Here is a 26,556-nt window from a genome sequence, read left to right as displayed (position 1 = left end):
ACTCACTTCTGGGTTTTAGGACTCATTCCTGTGCCAGTCTATAGAGAGTACTGACAAGTTTAAGTCTCTGGTCAAAGAAACTTTTTAGAGGAATCTGATCAAACATGATATCAAATGAACATAAAAGAGAAAAAAGTCGATAATGACATATTGGGCCGATATCTATCTTAGATCAATCTTTGATTTGTAGAGATCGAGAGATTGCGTAGATCCCTCAAATGCAGTCATCAAACAGAAGTGGGAAAGATATATGATGAAGACAAGATGGTCCTTCAGCTGACTGCGCATTACGTGCTTGATGCTCTGATATCGGGGGATAATGCTCTTTGTTCTTGCCGGTGACAGAAAGAGAAATGCTACTGTAATACAATGATACTCAAATAAAATGCTGTATTATCGGCTGGCTGATTAATCAGTCATGCTCTGTTAATAACTCGAAATGTTTCCACTATTCTGATTACATTAGTTCAGGTCCCATAAAAATCCAGTTTATTTAGTTCTAGGTTGTGTTTTACAGTGTTACCGCATTTTGTCACATCGCACACAGGCAACTGTCGAGTTTTGGCTACGCTCCTCCTCGTTTACACGGCTTCACCTCAGCAACGGACATATCTAAATTCTTTCCAGTAGAATCTCTGATTGCGCACAGGGCTTTTTTCAATATACATTTTTTAATTGCATGTTTTCCTGCAGGTCCATTCAACCGTATGCTGGCAGACCTTCCAGAAAGGTTACTCTTCTGACTCATAGAAGTGGTTCAGAGATTGTTGAGACTTGAGAGTCAGTGTTGCATTTCTTAATTTTTGATGACTTCATCGCCACCTCTCTATGTGTGGGGTAGACTTGCCCACTTTTAGAGGTGAAAACAGGTCACACTCAGACAGGCTGATGGGAGCTTCAGCTGCCAACCGTGGCTGCGACTCTTAACGTAGTTTTATCCGTTCATTTCGCTCAGATGCTGTTAAAAACTCTTAGATTGGGGAGGAAAACCTAAGTTCACACAAAATTCAGCAGACTCCACAATATTTTTGCGTTTAATAATTGATTCCATTTTCATTGTCAAATTCTGTGATTGTGTTTTCTGCACTGTGTAAATGATAGGGCCTGAAAGAAGCTATGATATCCACACAAGTGTCTCTCTCATTTCTTTTTCCTCACATGATTTAGTTTCTATTTTGACTGTGAGGGCCTGTCTTTTCATGTGTTTCAGATGCTGTACCATCACTGCTCCAGGAGCTCTCAAGTCCATCAATGACCCTTTCAGCAAAATCAAAGGACGCCTAGGAGTTGCTTGCGAGTGAAATAAGGAAGTCACATTTTCACCTCGGCTGTCAGCTATCTATTTCTGTGCCTGTCGGACAGGGATGGTGAAACCAGTAACCCCTGTTCACCGTGGTGAAAAGAAGCTTCCCACATCTCTAGTGAGCGTAACAGCCGGTCCATCAGCCAAACAGACGTCAGACCACCAATAGGTCACTCGGTCAACCAGCCTGCTCACATCCAGCAACTTATTACCTCATGCCATGACTGCTCTGTGTAACCAGTTTGTAGAAACTCGCTAATTCATGGTAAGTTTTCCTTCTGTCTGGTGCATTGTATCTCCAAAACAAAGTTATGGTCACCAACTTTTGTTTACACATTTTAGATCAAGACAAATGGTCAAGTCCGTCACCAGTTTTAAATCCATCAAACCGAAAGTAGCTAAATCAGCAAAGTGCAAACTCATAGAAAAATGTAAAGTCTGTTTTTGAGGTTTCTGGACATTTTCTTCATTTCATATTCCAGCCCAGGATTTTTCCACTACCAGTAAAGCCCAGCTTATCAGATTCAGAGGAGTCAGTAGCCATAATCGTCTGTGCAACGAGCGACGCTTTTTACAACTCAGATGTCAGGCTGACTGAAAGACAATGCTTTACAGCCTAAATGTGTGTCAAAGGATTCATAGATAAAAGAAATGTTTGATTAAACGTGTCATTACTGTAACTGCTGAAGAGATTTGACTACCTGATTTAAATAAAGGATGGGACAGAATAAGAAACACAGAAGTAGATCCCTGGAGGCCACTCGGTCGGTAGTCTTCTTGATGTGATCCTCAATCTTGGTGAAAACGAGAAAAAACTGTTATCTTCGACACATCAACCGCGAGTGAACGTTGACTCTAAATCTTTGGGGGGAAAAAAAACAAACCCCCTTTCAACAACACAAGCGTCTTCCTCATCCATCTTTTTTCCCCCCAATGTTTTTGGAAACACGATTTGTATTTCCACTCTGTATTTGCATGTTCCGTGTGATCCGCTTCTCCAACGTTACAACAAGGCGGTGTCCTTGCTGTCGTTTGCATCTAGCTTGCTGTTTTTTTTTCCACAGACACCACCTGGTATCTGGATAACTGACCAGAGGGTGATATTTACATTTACACTTTGCAGGCAATGTGTGCAGAATAGAGAAATCTGCTCTGTCCAAACTTAACAGCTGCTCCTTTAGATTTGAAGTTGTAGATCATTTCAAGGAGTTAAATTTGAAGCATGACGTCACAGGTAAGACTGCTGTTAGTAACTCGTTTTTAAAGGCCCACGTTGTAAAGCTAACTCTATATTTCTTATTTTCTTCTCTATCCAGTCACAATTTGATCACAACGCTCTCTGTCATGACGCTTTGTTCGTAGCCAATTGTCTTGATGTCTACTGACAGATTGTTTTGTTGTTAACTACCTGCCAGTTGATGGAGGGGTTTTTTACCGTCTACGAAACCCACACAGAGTGCTATGTTCCACCTGAAAGAAAGACAAAAAAAATCTTCGGCTTTATTGTTTGTTTTTGTTACAGGCAGTAGAGTGGTTTCTCAAAGTGTGTGTGTATGTGTGGGTTTTTTTTTTTGTGCTATCAAGGCTGATGCGTGAAGTTTAAGTGGCTCTTCACACTCGCTCTACCTGAAAAGGCTGAAGGCACAGTCACCTTCAGAGTATCTCTCAAGTCCAAAAGGAATACCCCAGGCGATGACTGACACAGGGACAGTCCATAAGGACCTGAGTGTGACTCTTTAATGGTTAGGAGCTGCTGTGACTTGCAGATGATGTCAAATAGCATTAAAGCAGTCTCATGAAAGGCTTACAAAACTGTGGGGGAAAAAAACCCAAACCCTTTGAACAAACCAATCCAATCCAACTTTATTTAATTAAGCACTTTAAAACAACCACAGCTGACCAAAGTGCTGTACAATAAAACAAAAAGTTAAAAAAGGCATAATACACGATAATTCAGCTTACAGAGCCAACGTTTCTTAAACTGAGAAGCAACAGAGAGGGATGTTTTAAATCAGACAGGTACTTCATCTCTTTCATGTATTATGCTTGAGGAGCAACACTCGCCCGCTTTCGTGAGGGTGAAAACGTTCAAGCTACATGGCAGAGATTAGTCACTTAACAGCTTTGCCGATGTTGAACTGTGATAGAAAACATTGAGCAACAATTCAAAGTGTTTCAGATCAGAGTCCATCAAACACTTTTTAACGTTGTGGATGAAACATGAACCCTGTGGACCCTGTGACTGCACAGACAGGTTTTTGTATTTTGAGTTTATTGTCAGGACATCGTCATAGGTCATGTTATGATCAAACTCAAAGTGAGTCAGTTATACATCATATTCATATTTTGTTATATCATGTCCCCCATGCAAATCTAACAATCTGCATGTATCTGGCGAAAGATCTCTTTTCACTCTACATTCAATACTAACTGTTGACTCGGATGAAACCTTAGACTGCACACTTCATGAACAAACACTGTGTGTCTGCATTTGAAACACACTTTCCTCTCTCACGAATCAAAATCTGGAGCCCACAGCTGTGACCACACACACCTCCATGAGTGTGCGTGTGTGTGTGTGTGTGTGTGTGTGTGTGATGTGTCCCTGTTTAAAGTCGGTCTTCTTCCAGTTGTTGCACACTCATCAGGCTGGACAGAAGATGAATAAAGAACGAGCTGGAAGGGTTAATCTGCGTGTCTGAGTGAGCGTGTATTTGTGTGTTATTTACATAGGCGGTGTATGTGTGTGTGTGTGAGATGTGTGGGCCCTGCCTCTCTGTCTGTGTCCTGTCATGATGCTTTTGATGTCATGTGTGAGGCACTTTGGATTGCCTTGTTGTTGCTGAAATGTGCTTTGTAAAATAAACTTGCCTTGCCTGTGTCTCTGAAGTCGTTGAAGGGTGTGTGTGTGTGTGTGTGTGTGTGTGTGTGTGTGTGTGTGTGTGTGTGTGTGTGTGTGTGTGTGTGTGTGTGTGTGTGTGTGTGTGTGTGTGTGTGTGTGTGTGTGTGTGTGTGTGTGTGTGCGCGCTCGTGTGCGTGGTCTGTAGTGTCTATCTGAGAAAGTGAGAGACTTGGCCTGATGCCAGAAACCTTCATACCGTACAAGGAAGAGAATCCTCTCTGTCCTGCTTGAGTGCTCTCACTCTCTCGCTGCATCTGTATCTCTCTCTCTCTCTCTCTCTCTCTCACACACACACACACACACACACACACACACTATACATTAAGCAACAAAGTTTTCTATTTTTTCCCACTTGTCATGTTGTCAAAATGTGAAACAGTACTTTCTCCTTTTATTGTTACTGTACTTATTGTGTTTATGTTGTGTGTGTCCTTTGTGAAGCCCCGCAGTGTGAGTGGAGTGGAGATGAGAAAAAGGCAGGCGGCACACATCGAGGCCCCTCCCCAGGGCCCTGGACAGCCCCGACCCAACACCTGCTGTCTCTGCTGGTGCGGCTGCTGCAAGTGTCTCTGGTAAGAAAATACTGCACCGTATATCCGTTTTTTTTGTTGTTGTAATGCCACCACTCTCTGCCTCCCTGGTGATACTGTTCTTGTCATTTTGAAAAATCTCTTGAACATTCTGCCCTCTGTCCCCACCAACAATACTCACCTTTTTTTTTTTTTTTACATGCGCATTAACAGCACTTCATCATCAACTGCCTGAACTGACTAAAGAGCACTTTATCCAACTTTCTACGCGCTCAATCAATCAATCAATAAATCAATCAATCAATCAATCAGTTTTATTAATATAGCACTTTTTATACATATAAAATGCAATACAAAGTGCTGAACATTAAAGCAATGCAGTGAGAGACGCACATTATAAAATGGACAGACATCATTCTATCAGTTGCTAACTACAGACATCCAGCCCACAGAACAGTACACTCCACGTAACTATCAATACGTGACCAACGCCACTTCTTCCTCTTCGGTTCCACCACAGAAAACGGCTTCAGGTTTTACTGAGGGGTAACAACTTCTCTGCTGCCTCTGAGCAAGGCACCAAACTCAGCGACTGCTGTGGGGCTCCTGCAGCTTCCTTCCCCTGTGGCCGCACTCTCACTGCAGAGAGAGAGAGAGAGAGAGAGAGAGAGAGAGAGAGAGAGAGAGAGGGGTGAATGAAACATTGTTTTCAGGCACTGAATGGTGAATGTGCTGCTTCTTTCACACCACTTCATCTGAAGTGGTGGCAGCTTGTGGACTGGGCACGGAGTGAGGCAGCTCTGTGACTCCGCTGTGTGTTTTCCAGTCAAAAGCCGCTGTCAAATAGCAGGAATGGGCCCGTGAATCGTCTTCAGTACCCTTTCTAAATGTTTATTTCTCTGAGTGTTGAGGCTGGGAGGGATAATTAGCCTTTTCAGTGAAAGTTTATCAAATAAATCACTGACTCCTCTGTGTATTGAAGTTGCTGAGACCGAGAGGATTTGCCATGAAAAACTCCTTTTCATGTTTTTCTTTTTTATCATTTCTTCATCATTTTTTTCATTCTTCTGCACTTTCATACCCCCCCCTCCCCTCCCCCAACTCCCTCCGTACTCAGCCTCACACAGGGCCCTTATCTAGTCTGGGTGCCTTCTATTTCCATCCACACATCACATGCAAAACAGCTGTGAAGAACAGCCTGTATATTTAGCTGTATTGTGAGGATGCCGGGGGGGCTGCAGCTAGCTTAGCCCATTACCGCTACACAATGGGGACTTTGACAAGAGACAGAAAGAGGAAGGAAAGCTCTTCCATGCTGGGACAAAAATAGACCCATCAGTGTGTGTTGCATTGTGGCCTCTGCAAGTGTGACTGAGCTACGATAGACACAGTGGCTACGTACTGTTTGCTTTTCAAGTGTTTAAATAAAGGTTTGAACTGAAGCTGCATTGTTTTATTGTCATTCGAAATGCGTTTCCTTGGGCGCTGGACAGTCGAGTGGTTATGCTGCGTGCCCCATGTACAAAGGCTATAGTTCCCTTCACAGCAACCGTGGTTTGGATCTGACCTCGGCTGTTTGCTGTATTTCATCCCCCCCATGTCTTCTCCTAACATGTCCTGTCCCTCTTTAGCTGTCCTATCCATTAGAGGCAAAAATGGCCAATAAACACCTTTCACAAAAATGTGTTTCCTACTTGAAGGATCTTTACTGATTTCGAGATATTGTTGCACACACAGCTTGGAATCAAACATTTTGTGCTTTTTACTTTGATTACTTGACCACACCTGGCGGGTTGCATGTGGTGGTCAACACTTTTAAGCCTTTCTCAAACCATCTAGAATTGTAATATTTGAACACTTGGACACAACATGGAACATCCAGGCTTGCATGGAATTTATAACCAACTTAAACTTCAATCTGGAAATGCAGAAACACAACCGCAGAAGTTCGATCATTTTCTATTCCCGGGGTCAAGATACGATTGAGAATCTATTTTGGTTTCGAAACAATTCATACTTCAGGATCTGCTCCAGTCATCTGTGAGACTGGCTGAATGAGCTAGCCTTAGCACTTACCGTGGAGTGGCTGATTAGCCCCAAAAAGTTGGAATTCATTTATATGAATCTATTTTTCCCCATCTCTACTCTACGTATAAAAGTCAATCTAATGATAACTCAAATGTATGTGAATTAAAAACAATTAAAATTATAATTTTTGTCTTCAATCGAGGAATGAAGACAGACTTGAGAGGAGTGAGCGACAGACCTGCACCAAGATGGACAGTATTGAAGCAACAGAAGAACAGTAAGTCGAGTCATCATCCCCAAAGTCTTCCATGTTTGTATCCAGATCACTGTGTGTCCCTTCCACACACACCTGTACTTGTACTTATTTTTACGTCTGACTGCAGATACCCTAGTCTCGAGGAGGTGCTGTCTTGGGCGCGGAGCTTCGAGATGATGCTGCGCTCGTTGGAGGGCCGGGAGGTCTTCCAGGAGTTCCTGCGCTCGGAGTACAGCGAGGACAACCTGCTTTTCTGGTTGGCCTGTGAAGAGCTGAAAAAGGAGACAAATCCCACTGTGGTGGAGGAGAAGGCGAGGATTATATATGAAGACTACGTGTCCATATTATCACCAAAAGAGGTACCGGTTATATCTACTACCAGAATTTTTTTTTTTTTTAAAAGTGATTGCTTACTCCTATTAATCATTTTGCTATGAAAGCTACTAGCTTTGCTGGAGGCTCTGTCATTGTGTTTTCACCTAGAGGAAGTTGGCATGTATCCTGATGTTTGAAAGGTTAACATTTCTTTGGAGTCTGTAATATCTTTCTGAATTATAAAAGTAAAGTAGAAACCCTTTAAAAAGCCTCTGGGGTTCAAGAAATAAATGAGTTTTCCTCCACCAGGTGAGTCTCGATTCGCGGGTCAGAGAAGGAATAAACCTGAACCTGACAGAGCCCAGCAACCTGATGTACGAGGAGGCCCAGTTCCAGATCTACACCCTGATGCACCGCGACTCCTTCCCCCGTTTCCTCAACTCCACCGTTTACAGAGACCTCCTGGCCAACAGGAGGCGCGCCTGCCTCGACACCTAGACCCATCTGACCTCTGTCATCGCCATCGTACGCCAACGAGACTACTACTTAAACTTCAATTACTACTATGGTGCCAGAAGTTGGGTTTGAAAATCTCTCCCTGTTTTTTTTTTTTTTGTTGTTTTTTTGATGAAGAGACTGAATTACATCCAAGTTAGATGATTGGTTTTTGGGTTTTTTTTCAAGCGATTTCAATCCAGTTCTCCACTGGAGCCTGGTCGGCCTTTGCTGGTTGGTTATTGGTCAGTTTGAGACCATTAATGCAGGCCAGTGATTGTTTTGCTAACAATTTGTGATGTTTGTTGAGGCTGACTGGCCAACTCATATTGTGGGCCGTTGGTTGAAGCTGCCAACATGATGGAGAGCTGTTTGTTAACTGTGGACATCGACTTCTCAGATGCTGGGGTAGAAAAGAGAGAGAGATGGAAAAGACATGCTAACTGTTCCTGTACTGTAATATTTAAACCTCATACTTTGTCCTTTACTTTAATATTTTCTTTCTTTACTCATTCTTTCATGTAGTTTTTTTTTTTTTTTTAATCTTGGCCCATTCCTCAGATGTGTTTTCTGTCTGAGCACACCTAGATGTTGGTGGGAGTTAAGGCACCTCTGCCCATTGTTCCTGTAGAAGCACTGGCTCGGCATGAAACTCTCTCTCTCTACAGTAGCTTGACGATGTAAGCCGCGGACTGCAACTGTTTTTGAATATTGAGATGTAGTAGGACAGATGACCTGTCTCTCTGGCTGTCTATGTTCAGTGAAGGGAAAAAGTACACATCTGCCAATGTAAAGCTTACTGCATTTTTTATTGAGGAGACATGGAGGCTCCTACAGCAAAGGCAGTCGCTGCAGCACCTACACTTGTCCATCCAGATCTCCATCTATCCGTCCATCTGTCAGTAGAAGCACTTTCCTTCTTTAGGATTCTTTAACTGGGAGAAGTAAGGGCTAGAATTGTGGTTGGGCAGCTACATGTATTACTCGTGAACTTTCAAACAAAAAATCTCTCCACCGAGAAAATCACAATGCCTTTACATGTAAGGAAAGGCAGCACAAGGGCTGCTTGGGTTTTTTTTTTCTGGAGAGCAACCACAGTTTGTCCAATGATCCCTACCTCCCATATTTTTTCCCCTCCCTCCAACTCAGACCATCACAGCCTGACAAGCACAGGTGACCATTTTGGGGGGAGGGGGACCCAGCTGGACAAAATAACCATAAACAAACAAACATTGACCGAGCAAAGTCATCGACATTTTTATTGCGCAGAACAGAGGATTTGCCTTTTAAGTGTTGAAAAAGTGAATTGGCCTTGATGGGAAAGCTGATTCTGCATAAAGAAATAAGCAAATGCAGCAGTCACTGATGCTATTGAAGGGCGTTTGGGCCCTGGCCTTTGCCTGTAAGGCTTTAGCTTTAGATTCTGTAATTCGGTAATTTGACAGTCGATGGACTGGGATGTCCAATATCAAGCAGGAGATATGTAACCCGGGTGCCAAACATGATGTCAAAGATGCTGTGTAGAGATATTAGATGTGACTGGTCACCAGGCTGCACAGTCTCTGCCATTTTGTTACATGACTGTTTCTCTTGCAGGTGAAGCTTGTCGAGTGTAAGGTAGTCTTACAGATATTTACTGCATACTAAAGACACTCATTCTTTCCTAGAGCCAGTGGAGAGGGTTGGTATAATAATGCTAACATGCTAACATTCCAGGCTAGCAAAGAAGTTTGTGTAGTCACGTTACAGTCATGCTAGCCTCTTCGACGAGGCTAACTAGGTTTAAGCATGCTGTAGGCGGGCAGTTAGCATGTTTGTGCTAGCCATGCTAATCTTCCATCCCACTGCCAGCCCTCTCACACTCTGGTCTGTTTTTAAATCTGACTTTGACAGCATGCGATGATAATTGCTATGTATGTGTGTATGGTACAATTAACACACTCAACAAAACATTTTTGAAAAGAAATAATTGATGGGGTTTTTTTTTGCCAAATGTCCCATTTAAAATTATAAGTATATAAGTGGAACTTTTTTTAATGATGATGTGAACATGAACTTTGTTCCTGGCCTGTGGATGTGCAGTAGAAAGTGCATGAGTGCAGTATATGCTGTCTTTCATTTTCAATTAACCAGGCCTCCGAGTATTCTACCACATGATGATTAGCGGACCTTCTGGTTTGATAGTTTATCCGTCTTACGCTGTCAACTCCTTAACAGTGCCACTCCTCACTGATAAATGTGGGCATCATTGTTGCCACCTACGTTTAACTACCTTAAGTTTATGTGCCAAGTTGGTCTAGATGACATTTTAAAATGCAGAATGTCAAGCAGACTATTATAATTGGATGTAGTTTGTGATAAAATATTGGAATCTACCTTAAATCTTGTTCCAATATCTAAGATTTGCTTGGGATTTTGTTAAATAACTTTGCATGACACCCATCAGAAAATGCAATAAGTTATGGCTTGTTAGTAAAGTTTACTAATGAAACAAAATAGGGATACAAACATTTGAATTTCTCTTCTTTCTTTTTTTTTTTAAGATATAGAAATTCTCTGCTAAGGTTAAAGTGAAAGAGTCCACAGAGTCAACTTTGTCTTTCTACTTTAATTATATAAAAATGCTGTTATAAAATGCTGACTGGTTGAAACTGCCAGTTCAAAACCAACACATTGTATTAATACAAACGCTTTCAATCAATTTGTTTAAGTAAATGAAATATATGCTGTAACGTCCAGAAACCAAGTCTACGCCAATAACCGCCTAGCAGAAAGTATACTATATTTAATCTTACAACACAGTACTCACTTAGACTACAATGATACTCATGAAGACTTGATTCATATTTCCTAGATGCTGTAATGAAGATCTGTGCATGCATATGCTCAGTTGTTCATTGGTGGATACAGATTCAGGGTCATTTACCAACTCTGACACTGAAGGAGAGATTTTCCAGAAAACATGAGCATTTCAGATTTAGTATGTTGACTATTCTCTCATTTTTGACTCGGTAGGAGGACGCCTGCCATTCTTAAATATCTTCATCAGACACATTTCTCCACAACGCATTACAGCTACTGTATGTGTCCTTGTTGCTGAGTCTATACGGTAATCAACACAAGAATGTTTCACCAAGAACCAGAAAAACGAAAACATGGTGCAATTAAACCAAGTTTACATGTATAAATTGTGAGATGTGTGTACCTTGTTAAATATTCATAAATGCGGGGAAGCGTGCTGTCTCCAGTAAGAGCAGAAAGCCAGCAGGTTTTGTTGCTGGCCTGAGACTTTGCCCTGTGCTAAAAGCGGTTAGCACTTTTGGGGGTTTACAGGGAAGACAGACACAGCAGAAACCCAGGTAACAGTGTTTTACAGGGAGGATGGACACAGCAGATATAATGATGTTCTGCTTCAGTCCTTTGAGGGGGGGGGGGGGGGGGGGGGGCACGGCTGTTCTTTTTCTTTTTAACTGCATTTCAAATGTGGATTTTACAAGCAATGCTAATGATGTGAAGTGATATAGAGTCACCACTGAGTTTGGGTTTTTGACTTTAAAATCCTATGGGTACCAAGTGATTGGGTGTTTGAAAACATGGCTGTGGTTTTGGTTTTGTTTGACAGAAGAATACAATACATTGAGAGCTGAAGTGTCCTGATTTGTTGGAGGAGGTTTGCGAAGCTTTGGCCTTAATGACTTTTTTTTTTTTTTCATTGTATAAAAAAAAAAAACAACAACAACGTCTCTGTAGGCTTTTCACTACCTCTCATGTTGGTTAATTTATTTCACATCTAGTTGTCAATTTACAAGTTGTTTTTAGATCTACTTGAAGCCTAACACTGTAAACAAAATGTGCACAGAAAAAAAGACTATGTATATGACCAGAGGGGTGAAAGAGAGTTTGGCCTAGTCCACTTTTTTTGTATGTATGTTTGTTTTTAATTATGCTGAGCTGAACTAGATTTTGCATCTCTGTAAAGAATTCAGGAATCCACTGTCTAAGGGCTATTCCCATTTTGCCTATGCAAATCTGTTTCTGTGGGTAAAGTTGGGAAAGGGCGAACTACCGCACCTTTCACCGAGTTTAGATGGACCATGGTTTACATTGCCCTTTGCTGATGTTCTTCAATCTTATTCAGCAAAAATGTACGCTTATTTTTGTTTCTATACAAATCTATATAAAATCTCTCTCTCTCTCTCTCTATACATATATATATATATAAAACAAGTAATATACAGAGAAAGTAGTATATGCCTTCGTGATGATAAAAAAGAATAAATAAATGTGTGGTTGTCTGACATTATGTGGCTGTGTGCTGGAGTCCTGGTAAGATGATAGAGAAGAATGAAATTAAACTGACAGTTAAGGGGGGAAAGTAACTTCTCAGGCTACAAAATAAGTAGCTGGCCTTGCGCAGTAGTTCTGAAAGTGTTATTTATTTAAGGTTCAACCACATCATGACTGTCTGTGACACATTTGTTTTCTCCAGCCCTGTCCTGTTAATATTATGTTCATAAGTTATCTGGGCCAATTTTGACTTGTCATAGTTTTTATTGTTAATTTGGATCAATTTTTCAGCAAAACTGTTACTTTTGCTAATCGCTATTGTGGCCCCAGCGGACAGTTGGGGGATAAGGGCAAATTATTGGCTACATGTGCAAAAGTAGAATAGATTCATCATATAATTACAAAATTAGTAAATGTCAATGACATCTGTGTAAAGTTTGCTAACATTAGCCACAACAATAGAGTGGTCTCATCAGACCAAGTAAGGCTGTAGCACCAAAACCTTTGAATAAATTAGCATTTACAGCAACAGCCAGACAACTTTTTTTGTCTAAATTAAAAAGTGGTGGAGTCTGACTTTAAAGGGCTGAGTAGGAGCAAAACTTGAGACAAGATGGGTCATTAATGGTAGAGATGTGCACTGTCCATACAAGCAAGATACAAACCAGTATGTCATTCATCAAAACACAAACTCATGAAGAGTTTATCAGGATCTGTTCATTGTTTGTCAGTGAAAGCTGCTGTGAGTCTAAAAGTAAAGCACCATGTCATCAGCAAACAACAGCAACTTATTTTTCTATTCTTGTTCTTTTTGTAGTCATGTCCATTCAGACTATCACTGTGCTAACATGGTAGCATTGATAAAGGAAACATCAGCAAAAGTAGGTTTTCTTTTTAATATACTGAAGCAAGATGTAAGAAAAGTCAGTAGTATGTTTCTGAGAAGATCAATCTCTCAAGCCATCGTCCAGCTTCTAGTTGAGGTTTGGTTTGGTTTTGGTAATTTATTTTTTTATTTTTTTTACAAACGATTTAGCTCCTGAACAGATATGGAAGTGAGAATAGGAGAGGGTTGACTATTCCTCACAATGTATCATGGCTCTAGAAAGATGGGTTTATTGACTAATGTTAGTTTGTGTGTTCCCTGTGAGTTGGATTTGGTGCCTCGTAATGCTTCAAAACAGACCTCGAGATCTCTTTGGTTTTTTTTGCTCTGTCTGTCTCATGTACTCTCCTTGTAAAAAAAAAGAAAAAAAAGAATACTGCTAGCAGTAGGAGAAGAGAGAGCAAAATCACACAGATGTTTGTTTCCTCCTACTTTAACAGTCAACCTCATTGTTTGGTTTAAACCGCTCTGAGAGGTGTTTAAGCTACAAAGGAAAGCGATTATGCTTGTGCAAGTACTGGATGAAGTTGGATTGAAACAGAATATAGGCAATCACTTTTCTCTTTATTGATTTAGATGCCTAAGCCTCATGGTTTATTGTCATGCCTTTGTAGATAGATTGCAGATGATCTGCGGGTGAAAACAAAAACAATTTTACCGTCACTTTAGGTGATTAAAAAAAGTGACATTTTTCTATTCAGCATGCTTTTGCTAAATAAATGAAATAATTCAGTTATTTGCTATAAACGATACTGTATGAGTATGTATTCAAGTACTGCAGTATGCAGACAATTAAAAATATCAGAAACTCTTTTAAGAGGTTCATATTTTTCTTCTAGTGTGTTTCACTAATATTGATGGTTATGAGTTCTCAGTTCTTGTTTTGAGTATCCTATGAATTGCCAGAATTACTTAAAGACCCTATTTGTACTAACAGATATACTCCATGGCTGGTTATTTACTTCCACATGCATGTCCTGTAGAGTAAATAAACCAAGGCAGTGATAGGGGCTGTTCTTTTTGGTCAATCCAGAGCAGCAATTTTGTTTTTCTGGTTGTTTGACAGCTTTGATGATGACTGAGTTCCTGACCATTTTATTGACACCAAACTCAGTAAAATGGGATCCTATTGTTCACTGTTGGTAAAAAAAAAAAAAAAAAAAAAAGAATATGGTAGCAAAATATATTCCCTTAAAGACCATAATGTTTCTGAACATAGAGAATGAGGGCTAGTTTTCAGATTCAAAAGGCTTAGCATCAAACAGTAGCCACAAAGTCTCAGCTCAGGAGCTCAACAAATTGTGCGACTTTCTTGAACATCTCAGAGCTCCGTGTTGCTAACCCTTATGGTCGGACTAAATAAGCATTAGGTTGCTTTTTTATCGTGACTTTGAATTTTATCAAAGGACAGTGATCTTTAAACTTTGATCCTCAGTTGCTGCCAAAAGGCGCCTTGAGATTAATCCTTCAAGTGTAGCAGTGGGGGGGAAATATGTCTCCATCATAAATCCAACCTTGAAAAATATATTGTAAAGCTGTACTTGAAGAAAATGCCGGTACACATTAATAGAACTACTTAATATGATACATCACGAGAAACAAATTATTTTAACATTGGCAATTCCCTGCATAATAGTGTTATGCAGATATGTATTTTAATCAAGGAGAGTAAAATAAACGTTAGTTTAAACATTCCTAACTAATATTTACTGAGTGAAACATTAGTCCAAATGTGAAGGGGTTGTAGCTTCACCTTCTTACCAAGTTTCAGAAGAGCAGATTGATACCACTCTCGAATCTATGCTGACTCTGAAGCTGCTGCCGTGAGGCTCATTTATTTAGCTAGCACTAGGTAGTTAAGGCTGGCAGGTTGAAACCGCTTGGCTGGATCAAAAACTCACTCAATTTGGTTATGTATGTACAACAACGACAAATGTAAAACAAAATGTTGATATTTGTATAAAAGGGGTAAAGTTTTAGACTATTCCAAGATACTAGCTAAACATGAATTTTCTTGGCCTGCCAAGCTAAGCTGCCCTTCTGCTTGCTCCATTTTCATATTTATCATACAGACTTGAGAGTGGTATTACTCTTCTCAACTTACTTTCCACAAGCAAATAAGTGTATTTAACAGGATAAAATATCAACTGAGCTATAGATTTTTAAAAGAATGAAAAAGGTTTAATTTGTGTGATACAGTGGTCATGAGACTGTTCATGTGAGTAAGATTTAACAGTACTTTATTGTTGGAAATTATCTTTTGTTTCAATGTAAGCAAGTCAAAGTTATCATTATGAAATGAAACATTGTGTTCGACTCAAATTGTTCCTTTCCATTAAACACAATTTGTCTTTTGCTGTTATTTCTGTCATCTCACTGAATCATACATTTTTTACCGATTTCGTATTTAACATGAAGGATTTTGTTAACCTGATGTGGATTAAAAGCAACCACATCAGATCCAACTGAAATTGTAATCGTGTCACATAAAAAACAAAATATGGAGACTATTTTAATTTCCTTTGAATAATTTTGATTTATTTTCAAATGCTGATTTCAGATTTTTTTTTTTTTTAATTTCAAAAGAATCAAAATTCTTCAACAGCCCTTCGCTTCATGTGAGTTACCATTATGTCAACATTGTAATTAATTGTGGTACACTTTGTTCTATGGTTCAATCTCTTTGTTTACAAGATGACATCTTGCATTAAGAGAAAAACTCTAATCTATGGTAACTGCCCTTGAATATCTGTAATTTAACTAGTGCTGCTAGAGAAAGAAATCTAAATGTAACAACTTACAATAAATACTTAATAGATTTTTTCCAAGTGTTTGTGTGGTTATTTGTCTGGATATGTTGGAGATACCTAACATCTACATGTTAGCATTGTTAGCAAAGAACTTTACAGACATGTTTTGGGGAACTCGAGATTTAACTAAACTTGTTAAAAAGGACTATGATATGTGGACCTTTTAGAAACTGAAATTGAATTGTTTTCTTTGTTTTCATTGTATCCTTTATATCCTTTGACACACTTCTTCTATGGTGCCTTGATGAAACCAAAGCCAGTTGTAGTAGCACAACTAACCCAATTTAACAAAACATAAAAACTTCAGGTCACGTAAAGAGAAATAGAAAAGAGGCAGTTTCATTTAAAAATTTCTTTAATTCATCAACCGGATCCAAGATCTTGTTTTCAGACTTGTTTACATTCCGACAAACAAGGTGAGACCACATGCTGAGGGCAGGAGAGGAGGCAGGTTGGTGTGCATGGGTGCTCTGTCAAACAATCCTTTGAATGTATGCGTCTTTTTTTTTTTTTTTACAGTCCTGCCTGAATATGGGCATGTATATGGACACTCATCTGCGTGTTTATGTGTGTGTGTGTGTTTGTGCATTCTCTCCCTACACAGTCTTTTGATCAGCCGCCTCTGGAGCTGTTGAGGCAGACGCTGAGTCCTCCATAGTCTTGTCTAATCCCTGGCTGCAGCCTCGGTCACTTGACTGCACGCCTTCTTTCACCGTTGTAGCAGCGTTGGAGTAGTTTGCGTCGATGCTCTCATAGGCCTCTGATGTCCACTGAGACAGAGGGGGGGAGAAGGAAAATGCTTATAAGCAGGTACAGCAGGACGTGTTCGAGAAATATTCTTGTTTTATAGTCAAACATGCTCTTACTCCATTCAGCATGTCAAATCATGTGAACATGCAGATGGATCTGTCGACCATTGCAGTTGTTTAAATGGGTATAGCCTCTGGCTTTAAAAACATTTCCTTGTTTTATTATTTTAGAATTCTATAATTGGGATTTTGGTAAGACTTATGAAAAAATGTCATGCTCAGCAGATGCCTATGAGTGTTTTCGTCAATGATATAAATTGAGTACATCAGTATACTGTATGCCCAACTCGTGAATTTTAAACTGTAACTTGATTGACAGGTGATGAACACCTTCATGAAGATGATAGCTATGCTATGGTAGCATTGGGACAGTAGTGTTGCCCTTTTTCTTAGCCTCTCTTTAGCTTCTACAAAAATCTGTTCACTTATGAGGTAAATGTTGCTTAATAAAGTGTATCATGATCTTCGGTTTCATTTACACTTGGACAGAAGGGCAAGTGTCCCACCTTCAGAGAGCACTGTGTACACAGAGACAAAGATTTAGCATGTGTACCTGTTGATTTGTTCATTACCTGCGTGGCCCTGCTGCTGGACCTGTGTGAGGGCCCCATCGCGATGTTGACGCTGGACGAGGACTGTGTGTCGGTTGTGTTTCCCCCTTCAGCAGCCGATAGCCCCGAGATAACCAGTCCACTGGAGAAACTCCGCTTCCCAAACAGCAGGCTTAGCGTGGATGAAGACGAAGAGACCTTAGGGAAAGGCAACACAACCAAGTGGTGGATAGAATAAACAGGGTTTTTTTATGAAGCTGTGCAGGGTAAATACACATAAGCTCAGGGACTAACAATTATCAAACAAAGTGGGCTGCAAGGGAAGAAAATCTTTCAGTAAATACAACATTATAATCACATCTTCTGGTCATCAGCCGTAAAATTGAGTTAAAGCTGATCAAAAGCTGAAACATGAAATCTTTGCTCGAAATAACACCAACTTATTTCAATTTTGGGACAACATGCAAAATAATTGAGGGATTTAGTGTTCAGCATGACTGAATCTGAAGATGAATCTCTAAAAACAAATATTACATGTCCTCAGAAGGGCTATAAATGTCCCTCTTGGATCTTTCAGTTGTGTATTTGTACTAATACCACACTGTAAAAACACTATGACAAGTCATTGCCTTGCATTCTAAAACCTGATTAAGCAGTAATTATGAAAAACAAACTCAATCTATTAATAAGTAGTTCTCTTGCACTTTTAAAGCTGTTATGTTTTAATCTTTATTTCTGCCCCTGTGTATAGTTGTTCATAAGCCTTTATGTATAGAAGCTCTCACCTGGCTGGAGCGCTGCTGATGCTGCGCTGTCTGTAGCTGAGAGCTGATCCCACCGGCTCCTGATAGACGAGGGACCTGAGGAGAGACAAAGATCCTCTTTTTGCTTTGTTCTCAAGGCAAAAGGCAACTTAAAGCAGGAACAAGAAAGCAATGGAGCCTGATGTAAACCTGGGAGAAAATGGAGGCTATGGAAGTGTTGAAGGAAAGCTGGCTGTTGGACAAACGCTGGACGAGACCGTGGTTGGAGCCTGAGTCCAGGATGGGCCCTGATTGGCTGGTGACGGGGGGACGCTGACTCTGCGGCTGCACTGACCGACTCCGGTATTCTCTCCTGGCTGCAGAAACACACATGAACACAAACAAACATTTTAAAAACTCAGAAAATTGATCAACATATGTTATAAATAGAAAAGTGGCCTAAAAAATGTTTTTTAAATTTTGAACAACCAAATAATCACTTCTGTGGATACATTCGATTTTCTATTGATTCTTGCAAAAAAATCTGGAAATTTTCTGATAACACTTAAGATTACATTTAAGTTCAATTAAAAACTCCTAAGAGCATTAAGAAAATTTTTTTTTTCAAATTAATTAAATGTTTGAACTGTAAGGTTGGAATGTGACATGTTGACAGAAGAAGGAAATCTAATCAAAAAGTAAACAAAAACAAATTTAACTCATGAGGCTAAACCAGTCCTGCTGATGCTGTCCTAAGTGTTCATGTATTCGGATCACGTGTTGTGTCTCTGTGTATTCTTTTGTGTCTTTGCTCTTGTTCTTATCCACATCTGGCAGGAGCCTCACTTTGTTTCAGTTAAGGAGTTTTGAGTTAAAGTTGTGAGAGAGATTTTCCTCTGTGTGTGTGTGTGTGTGTGTGTGCCGTAATGTGTGTGTTGGTGTGTACCTGCGTTGTGGTGTCTGTGGCTGTGACTCGTTCTGGCTCTGTGCTGATAGAGGCTCAGGCTGTTGGATGTGACGGAGGACGGGCGGTTGTTGCTGAGTGAGGAAGAACCACCAGCGCCGCAGTCCACATCCTCCATGTTCACACCGCTGTTACAGCTGGTTAGGTTGTCTTTACGCACCCTGCAGACAACACACGCACAGGAAACCACACAAAGCTCTGTTTAATTTAGTCAGGTGCACATTGGTACGAGGCATGAAAGAAAACTGCAAAGGACCATCAAAAATGTATGAAGCTTTAACTATTCCTGCTAGTTAAACAGAGACATAAATTTACACCTCGGGAAAGAGAGCGAGATGTTACACATGAGCATACATGGCAGTCCTTCTCTTTCTTATACACGTTAAATGTGTTCCTGCTGAAAAGCTTGGCACTTCTTCTTAGCTTCGTGGCTACTTAGAGATATTAAGGTAACACCTTTTACTGAAACAGGATTAAGAATCTAATCTAATCTAAAAGGAAAACTCAGCCCCTTAAGAAGCTTACGTGGGAGCTACACACACACAAACATGCACACACACACACACACACACACACACACACACACACACACACACACACACAAGCTGCCCTGCAGAGGTTAATACAGAGCCTGTATTATAAATTGTAATGGAGGTTGTATTAAAAAGAGGGATTTAGAATTAAGGCGAGGATAACGGCAGACATAGGAAGAGAGAGAGAGAGAGTGGTAGGAAGAAAGGGAAGGAGAGGTGTCAGAAGTCAAGTCTTTCACTGTCATCCCATCCTGCAATCTCTTTCTCTTGTGCACTCCCGCTGTCCCTGTACATGTCTTTAAAACTGAATTAAGGTGGAGAGGAAGGCGAGTTTACAAACACTGAGTAAACTCTGTGAATATGAGGATGCAGGGAACCGGCTCCTTACGCTGCAGTTTGCATCTTTTACTCACTGATTTATATCAAATACAACCAGCTGTATGAGTTAACAGGACGTACATATTGTGCTGTTATATGTAATGAACATCCTCTCATATGTCATCATGCATTATGGAACCTCCCTTGCAGAACATCTTAATTTCAACAGTGGGTTTAAAAACACATACTGTTCAGTGTTTTATTAACTGTTATATAACTGTTTAATAACCGCTGTGTATGTGATGATACTCTTCATAAAGGCGCACGCTGGAATGCTGTCTTTCTGCAGGATTGCGGCTATATGAATTATTTATCAACTCCAGAATGAAATAATCTTTAAAGATAAGGTCATTTGTAAATACTGCTTAGCAATAATGAGAGCATCCGCTGAAATCGATCACAGAAAGCAATAGAACTAGGTGATTGGAAAAAGTATGAGCACTCTGCATAATGCAAAGTACTTTGAATTGAGTCTCTTTATGAGTAGTTGCGTCATATTCTGTGTTGACCTGCCCGGGGACTGCAGATGGAAATTAGCAAACTGCTATAATCTGGTACAAAGCAGCTTTTCTCTGTGAGATTAATGTTATTTTGTACATGGTCCCTGACAACTAAATTAATAAACTAAACTAAATTCAAGGCCATCAAAGACAACCTGCGACATTTCAGTCACGGCGTCCTCTTTTTTCTCACTACACTACAACTGAATGCAATATGATGAGGCGGCTGTTCAACTAACTCGTGAGGAATCTTAAAGAGAGGGGTCACAGGTAGAGGATTGGTGTGTCCGTTGAGCTAAAGTGGGCAAGGAGGGAAAGAAAAACCTCTGTTAAACTGAAGGCAAGAATCAAAAAAGGATCCGCAGAAACGTCTTGAAACATTGCTTTTGCAATTAAATTCAGGAAATACTTCTCTGATTCCTCTCTTCAAAGAAACACCTCTGGGCTAATTCATTGTTTTAAAATGAGCAGACTATATAAATCTGTATTGTAAACTGACCGTAACCACTTCGTGCACAGCCAGGAGCGAATGACGTCCAGGCTTAAAGCTCCTCCTCCAATGCTGCGGAGCGTGCGGTGAGTCCCTGCGTATGATGTTGTAAGTGGTGACACATACCTTAAAGAAAAACAATAAATATCAGCTTAAGGTATATCTGTAGATAGACAAACATGTAAAGATAATCACATAACTGTTAAAATTGTGTTAAAGATAGACATAAGTGAGCATCATAGATAATGTAAACTTTCCCTTTAATCCTTTAACTTGATAACATGCCAAGTGACGTACATGGGATAGCCCAGCGGCTGGTCACATGACGAGTTGACCATATTCCTCAGCGCCTGCTTTGAGTTCTGGATGCTACCACGCTCAGGGTTTCGGTTCCGTAAAAACACCAACTCCTGCTGTTGACCGGCCCACAGACCACGCACGCACTCCTTATTGATCTGCAAAGAGAGATGATCGAAGTGGTCAGATAATACAGGAGGGAACGTCCAGCAGGAAGAGAAGGTGATGGGAAATTCTATTTACACAACACATGAAGTAATTTATGTTTGGTCCTCTTTCCACAGTAAGCACAGACAAGTGAGTTTGTCTCTGGCAAAGCTTTTAGGGACATTCACAATCGTAAGAAACGGATTTATTAGAACAGAGATTAAACTAAGGGGCTAATAAAACATCCTACTGTCGTGTAGTGTGTTGGCTTCATACGGGAGACCAGATGAGTTTTAACATCCTCCAGTCTGAAGACCTGAAACTTAATGTTGTGGAGTATTACCAGGAAATGTGTGCACTTAGCACTTTAACTGAGGAGTCATTTGGATTGATTAGATCTGAAAGGATTATCATTTTTGCAATGAGTTCATAAAACCTGACTTCAGGATTATTTTGCATTGAGCTGATTATATTCAGTAAACCAAAGAGACCTTGATCTCAAAATGAAAAATTGAATGAATTGGTACCTTTCCTTTTTCTCTCATAAATATGATATGTATATGCTTTGTATAAGTCATTTTAAATTCACAGTATACTTTTCAATATACTTTGATGGACTTTGTGGGTGAATGTGATACGTTTGCATGTTATAGTTTAGTCATTTGAGGCTATGACACAGAATAAAGATTATTGTGATGATTGGTCTTGTGACCGTTTGAATGCCGTGTGATTGTGCTGGGCGAACCTGAGGAGGCTCCAGGCGAAACGTGTTGTTTACTCACAACAACATACAGCGAAGTTATTTTCAGTGTGCCACAGATTATTCCTTTCAAGACTAGAAACTACAAATGTTTGTGTGTAAAGAAAAAAAAAAAAAAGTACAAGCTAACACTTTTCATGATTTAGCCTGACAGTGATCAGTTCTGACCTTCTCGATCACAAGATAGATTGAGCTAAGAAAGGAATCACATGGAAAGCTACTACACAAGACCTTTGGTGGTATATTAGAAAGTATTACTTGGTAAGAAAGAGATACTGCATCGGTATACCTTCTGGGTGTATAGCCATAAACAGAGAGGTACAGTAATTGTAGCTACAGCAATTGATTGATGCGCTTTCTGTACCAGCTTTTTCCCAAGCTTTTCAAAAGCTGCAACCTCAGAAATGAAATATTCCTCACACATGTATGCTTACCTTAATGACCTTGAAGCTTAGGTGACGTTTGTACAGCATGATGATCTTATATTCATCCGTGCCGTCATCGATCATGTGTCTGAGTGTGAGGAGCGTGTCGCGGCTGGATAGCACGGCCTTACGCCAAGCGGGGTCACTCTCGTGGCAGATGACCAGGCTGCTGCGGTAGTTTGTGATGGCTTCGTACAAGATAGATGCCTCCTCGGTCTCCTCCAGACAGGTGAAGTGATCCTGAAAGGGCATGAAAAGGCATGATGGAGGACTGCAGGATTTTATCACATTAAAGGGAAATGTCTACTCCAGGAATGAGTAATGGACATGGTTAAGATATACGAGAATCTTCAATGTCTACAAAGACAAAGGACACAGATTACGGCATGGGGACAGCAGCAGCAGCTGAAACATGCATTTTTCCGTCTCCATTCGAGGGCACAGCACACTTTACCTGATGCAGCTTGAGACTCATTCTGACCGCAGGAGCCACCACCTTCTGCAGGAGATCCAGATCAACAAAAACCCACTCATCTTTAGTGGCGATGCGGAAGTCGCCTTTAAACAGGGTGTTGAAACCGTAAAGAAATGACTCCAGACTTTGTGAAGGGTGCCGATGTTTGTTTAGAAGGGGAAAGGGAAATAAAACGAAAGAAGACAGATTATGCAACTGTTCAGTGTTTTCAGAATAGACAAAAAGTCATGAGAGCAGCACCAGTGTGCTGCTGTGTGTTTACAGATTTGTCTGCTAGTGCCCCCCTCTGTTGCATCTGTCACACTGCAGGGAAATATATCCTGATAATTACTTATATACCAAACAAAAGGTTTTTAAAGCACCTTTCTAACAAGTTCTGAAATGAAGTGTCATTAATTAAATACCATGAACCTGACGAGAAACAGTTTCTGAATACATTCCTGTATGGTTATCTCTCGACTGCATGTTAGTAGTGTAAAGTTTGGAAACAATTAAACATACTGGTACATAAATATTGTTATCTGGTGCTGTCTTGAAAATGGATTCTATTGATCTATTTGAATCATTCATAACTCATCTAACGTTAGCAATACATGACTACCACAGATCTGTCTCTGAGGGAATTTTTGCACAGTATACTGTATCCGTGATTTTGCTCATGCTGACCCCTGAAAATCCCACATGCCTTTACTTAAGAACATACTTCATTAAGAAAAAGAGGAAATAGAGTCAAAATGTTCAGACTGTCACTCACAGATTAAATGTTTCATTTAAAAGTTTGAAAAACTCAAATTTTGCTGCTTAAACTTGAATCCTCTAAAGTAGTCATCCTAGTCCACCTACAGCTATCTTACAGCAACAATAAAAGAAGAGGGTCCTTTTGCCTGTCCCCTTCTAACTGCTCATACATAATTTAAACTGAAACTGATGAACAGTAAAGGGTTGTCCATTAAAATGCGATGGGGGAGGTCATTTAAGAGTTCAACACACGGCTCATAAAATCCTAAAAGCCTGGCGAAAAAAGCTGACTGTTTAAAACTGTCAATGATGATTATTGATGACGATCTTCCCACATGACTCAGTTCAGAGATTAATGTTTGTCTGTTTGTGCATTTATTTGTGTCATTCTTCGGCTCAAACAAGGTTTACCTGTTGGACATGTTGTGTGATGCCGTGCCGAGGGATCTCCTTCCAAGGACTGAGAGAGCATAACACAAAGTGACTAAAGTGGAGTCCTCATCGCTGTCCACAGGCTGTGCAAAGAAACAGACGGAAAGAGATGGCAAACATAAAGAGTCTGTCATATGAGTCAAAGATAAAAAAGAAGATATTCATGAGCTCTGTATGCTTCTAAAATTGATAGATTGATAAAGTTGCAATGAAATTAGAGTCTAATATTTCATTATCCCACTGCTGCTTTTTTTTATTCCCTCACGTCATGGTTCTATCCTCTAGAGTGTGATTATTTGCTGCTTTTCTTAGCATGATACTAATTCTGAGTACCTCAGTATTTTAGCTTTTGGACAGTTGTAAAGACAAAACAAGAGTCTGGATATGCACTCTTGCCCTCTGGGACTCCCTCAGCCGCTCTAACCCATAATGAAGTCTGATAGAAAAATCTTTAAGTGAGGTACCGTCTCCATCTTCCCTGCACAGTACTGGATCCACTCCAGGTAGACGTTGCAGAAGCTGGCGCGAGTCACTCCCTGCAGGCAGTGCACGTAGTCTTCATCGATCTTCACACTGAAGACCTGAGGGTCACGTTCGATGTGGTGCCACTTTGTGTAAGACTGCAACGCCTCCTCAATGGAGGCATCTTTGAGCCAGGTGGACAGTTTGGGAGAGTGGACCAGGAAATAGATTATACTCTGAAAGGAGACGGGGAGGAGGTCAGCGGTCAAAAGAACTAAAAGAAGAGAGAGCTTGTGTTAATGCTGCAGACCAGATCTGAAACAACTAGTTGCAAGACGCTGTTTGTAATTATAATGAATGTGAAAGATCCTGCTTCATATACTAACTGCAAAAACTGAAAACCACTCTGTTGAGATGAGGTGAAATATATTTATATATTATATTTGCAGCCCAATACGTAGGCGGTCAGTGGATACGGCTTGATGCCTTATTACATCTGCAGAACATACCTTTACATTCAATGGACTCTTATAAAATGACTAATGAAAACAAAAAAAGAGGGTCTTTGCAGATCACATGTAATGTGCCTCATTAATCTGACATGCTGAAACACGCATTTTTCCGTCTCCAAATAATGGACTAATTTTATTAATGTTAATTTATATCAACAGTTGTATAGAAATGATTCTGCCAGGAAACAAATGCACGTGTTTACATTTTTCAAAGAAACTGGTTGGATGACCAAACGCCCAACCCATCCTGAACAATCTCCAGAATCCAAATACACGACTTTTATACCATACAGGGTCTTGTTTAAACCGCGTATGCAGACTGGGACGGCATGAAATGTATTTTGGTCCATATTTAAATGAAAAAAAAAAAAATAATAATGTGTATAAAGTCAGTCTGTGCTTTTCATATTAATTTGCTTTAAGTCACAAAATCTGTGTCTACACTGAAATCACCAGTAAACACTGAACATGCTGGTTCATCCTGAAATATTAAACTAGAAAAAACAATAAGATGCTTCCACACTTCAGCTTTCCTCTCAAAAATCCAAGTAACAACTTTCCTGAGTTGATTTTCACCACAAACTGAAACTTGTAAACTGCACATATACACACAGATCAGGTTTACCTTCAGGTAGTAGGTGATGAGGAGCTTTCTGAGGTCGTACACTTGCAGCATGGTGGCAGCGTTATTCTCACTGATGCTGTATCCCTCCAGCAGATACTTGGTGGCCATCACCTCCCAGGCCAGCCAGCGCAGGTTGAAGGCTGCATTGCACGACAACATGTGCGGTAAGTGACCCGGCTCGCAGCAGCAGCAAGCATCGTCTTCCTCCACGCCCTCTGTGATGGCCTCTACCTCTCGCTGCTGGCAGTAAGTACCTAGGATGGAGTTGATCACCAGAGTTAGTTTACCATTCATTAGAGGAAGAAATAGGAAGTTGATTAAAAAGGTGTGGAATATTACCTCTGAACTCCAGGCCTCGCAGCTGGAAAGTGACTAAACCGTTGCCGATCTCGATGAGGTGGACTAGGGCGTTGAGGTAGTCAGAAGCCAGAATAAAACAGTCTCCGGCGCTGTAGTTGCCCCATCGTCCCAGCATGAGGTCGCCACACAGTGAATGCTGCAGCGAGCGGGTCAGGTACTCGTAAAAAATGGAGTTCAGGTTGCTGTCATCACACCCTGGAAAAGAAGAACGTTAGGAAAAGACAGAGAACAAGTTCACACATGACTGCGCATGTCCCTCACTGACTCTAAACTACAAGAAGTCCGTTTGCATGATCTTGACGAGGAAAGTAAAATTAAGTGTTCACTACCTGACTAAAGTTTGGTGCAAAAACACTCACCTGTCTCCTTATCCACTTGGGACACCAGTCTGCTGTTCGAGTTGTCTATTCGCTTTGTACTGTAGGAACCAAAGAACAACACAAACTTTATCTTAAAGGCATACTGTGTCACTTCAGCCACTAGGGGTCTCGAATGTTTTGTGAAATAACCTTGATATTAACAGTCAGGGAGTATGGGAGCTTG

At 40.4% G+C, this 26,556-nt stretch overlaps 2 protein-coding genes across 4 annotated transcripts in view; one reads left to right on the top strand and one right to left on the bottom strand.

The window, feature by feature from the left end:
* The first annotated feature begins 1,476 nt into the window (after window positions 1-1,476).
* rgs17 (regulator of G protein signaling 17) lies at window positions 1,477-10,211 on the top strand. The gene is made up of 5 exons (XM_079362535.1): window positions 1,477-1,568; window positions 4,647-4,777; window positions 6,966-7,040; window positions 7,147-7,378; window positions 7,644-10,211. The coding sequence occupies exons 1-5, from the start codon at window positions 1,566-1,568 to the stop codon at window positions 7,830-7,832; spliced, it is 630 nt and encodes a 209-aa protein (XP_079218661.1). The 5' UTR covers window positions 1,477-1,565; the 3' UTR covers window positions 7,833-10,211.
* Window positions 10,212-12,737: 2,526 nt separating this feature from the next.
* pcnx2 (pecanex 2) overlaps window positions 12,738-26,556 on the bottom strand; it is a 32,233-nt gene continuing 18,414 nt past the window's right edge. For all 3 annotated transcript variants that reach the window (XM_079362496.1, XM_079362497.1, XM_079362498.1), the window contains 14 exons: window positions 26,373-26,431; window positions 25,993-26,208; window positions 25,654-25,907; window positions 24,519-24,752; window positions 24,034-24,137; window positions 22,864-23,008; window positions 22,419-22,649; window positions 21,078-21,235; window positions 20,790-20,906; window positions 18,862-19,040; window positions 18,126-18,292; window positions 17,958-18,032; window positions 17,194-17,370; window positions 12,738-16,582 (listed from right to left, as the gene is read on the bottom strand). In XM_079362496.1, coding sequence (XP_079218622.1) covers window positions 16,409-16,582; window positions 17,194-17,370; window positions 17,958-18,032; window positions 18,126-18,292; window positions 18,862-19,040; window positions 20,790-20,906; window positions 21,078-21,235; window positions 22,419-22,649; window positions 22,864-23,008; window positions 24,034-24,137; window positions 24,519-24,752; window positions 25,654-25,907; window positions 25,993-26,208; window positions 26,373-26,431 — 2,290 coding nt within the window. In that variant the 3' untranslated portion in view covers window positions 12,738-16,408. The remainder of the gene's footprint in view (window positions 16,583-17,193; window positions 17,371-17,957; window positions 18,033-18,125; window positions 18,293-18,861; window positions 19,041-20,789; window positions 20,907-21,077; window positions 21,236-22,418; window positions 22,650-22,863; window positions 23,009-24,033; window positions 24,138-24,518; window positions 24,753-25,653; window positions 25,908-25,992; window positions 26,209-26,372; window positions 26,432-26,556) is intronic.

This window comes from Symphodus melops (genome assembly GCF_947650265.1).
Source record: "Symphodus melops genome assembly, chromosome: 15".
NCBI classification, from domain to species: Eukaryota; Metazoa; Chordata; class Actinopteri; order Labriformes; family Labridae; genus Symphodus; species Symphodus melops.
The sequence above is the reverse complement of the archived record's forward strand: the minus strand, read 5'-3'. Positions and strand labels throughout refer to the sequence as shown.

Bases quoted from the DNA above. Each gene is read 5' to 3' on its own strand.
- rgs17 (XM_079362535.1), top strand. The intron at 4,778-6,965 runs GTAAGAAAATAC...TCTTCAATCGAG, and splicing joins GGCTGCTGCAAGTGTCTCTG to GAATGAAGACAGACTTGAGA. The intron at 7,041-7,146 runs GTAAGTCGAGTC...GTCTGACTGCAG, and splicing joins ATTGAAGCAACAGAAGAACA to ATACCCTAGTCTCGAGGAGG.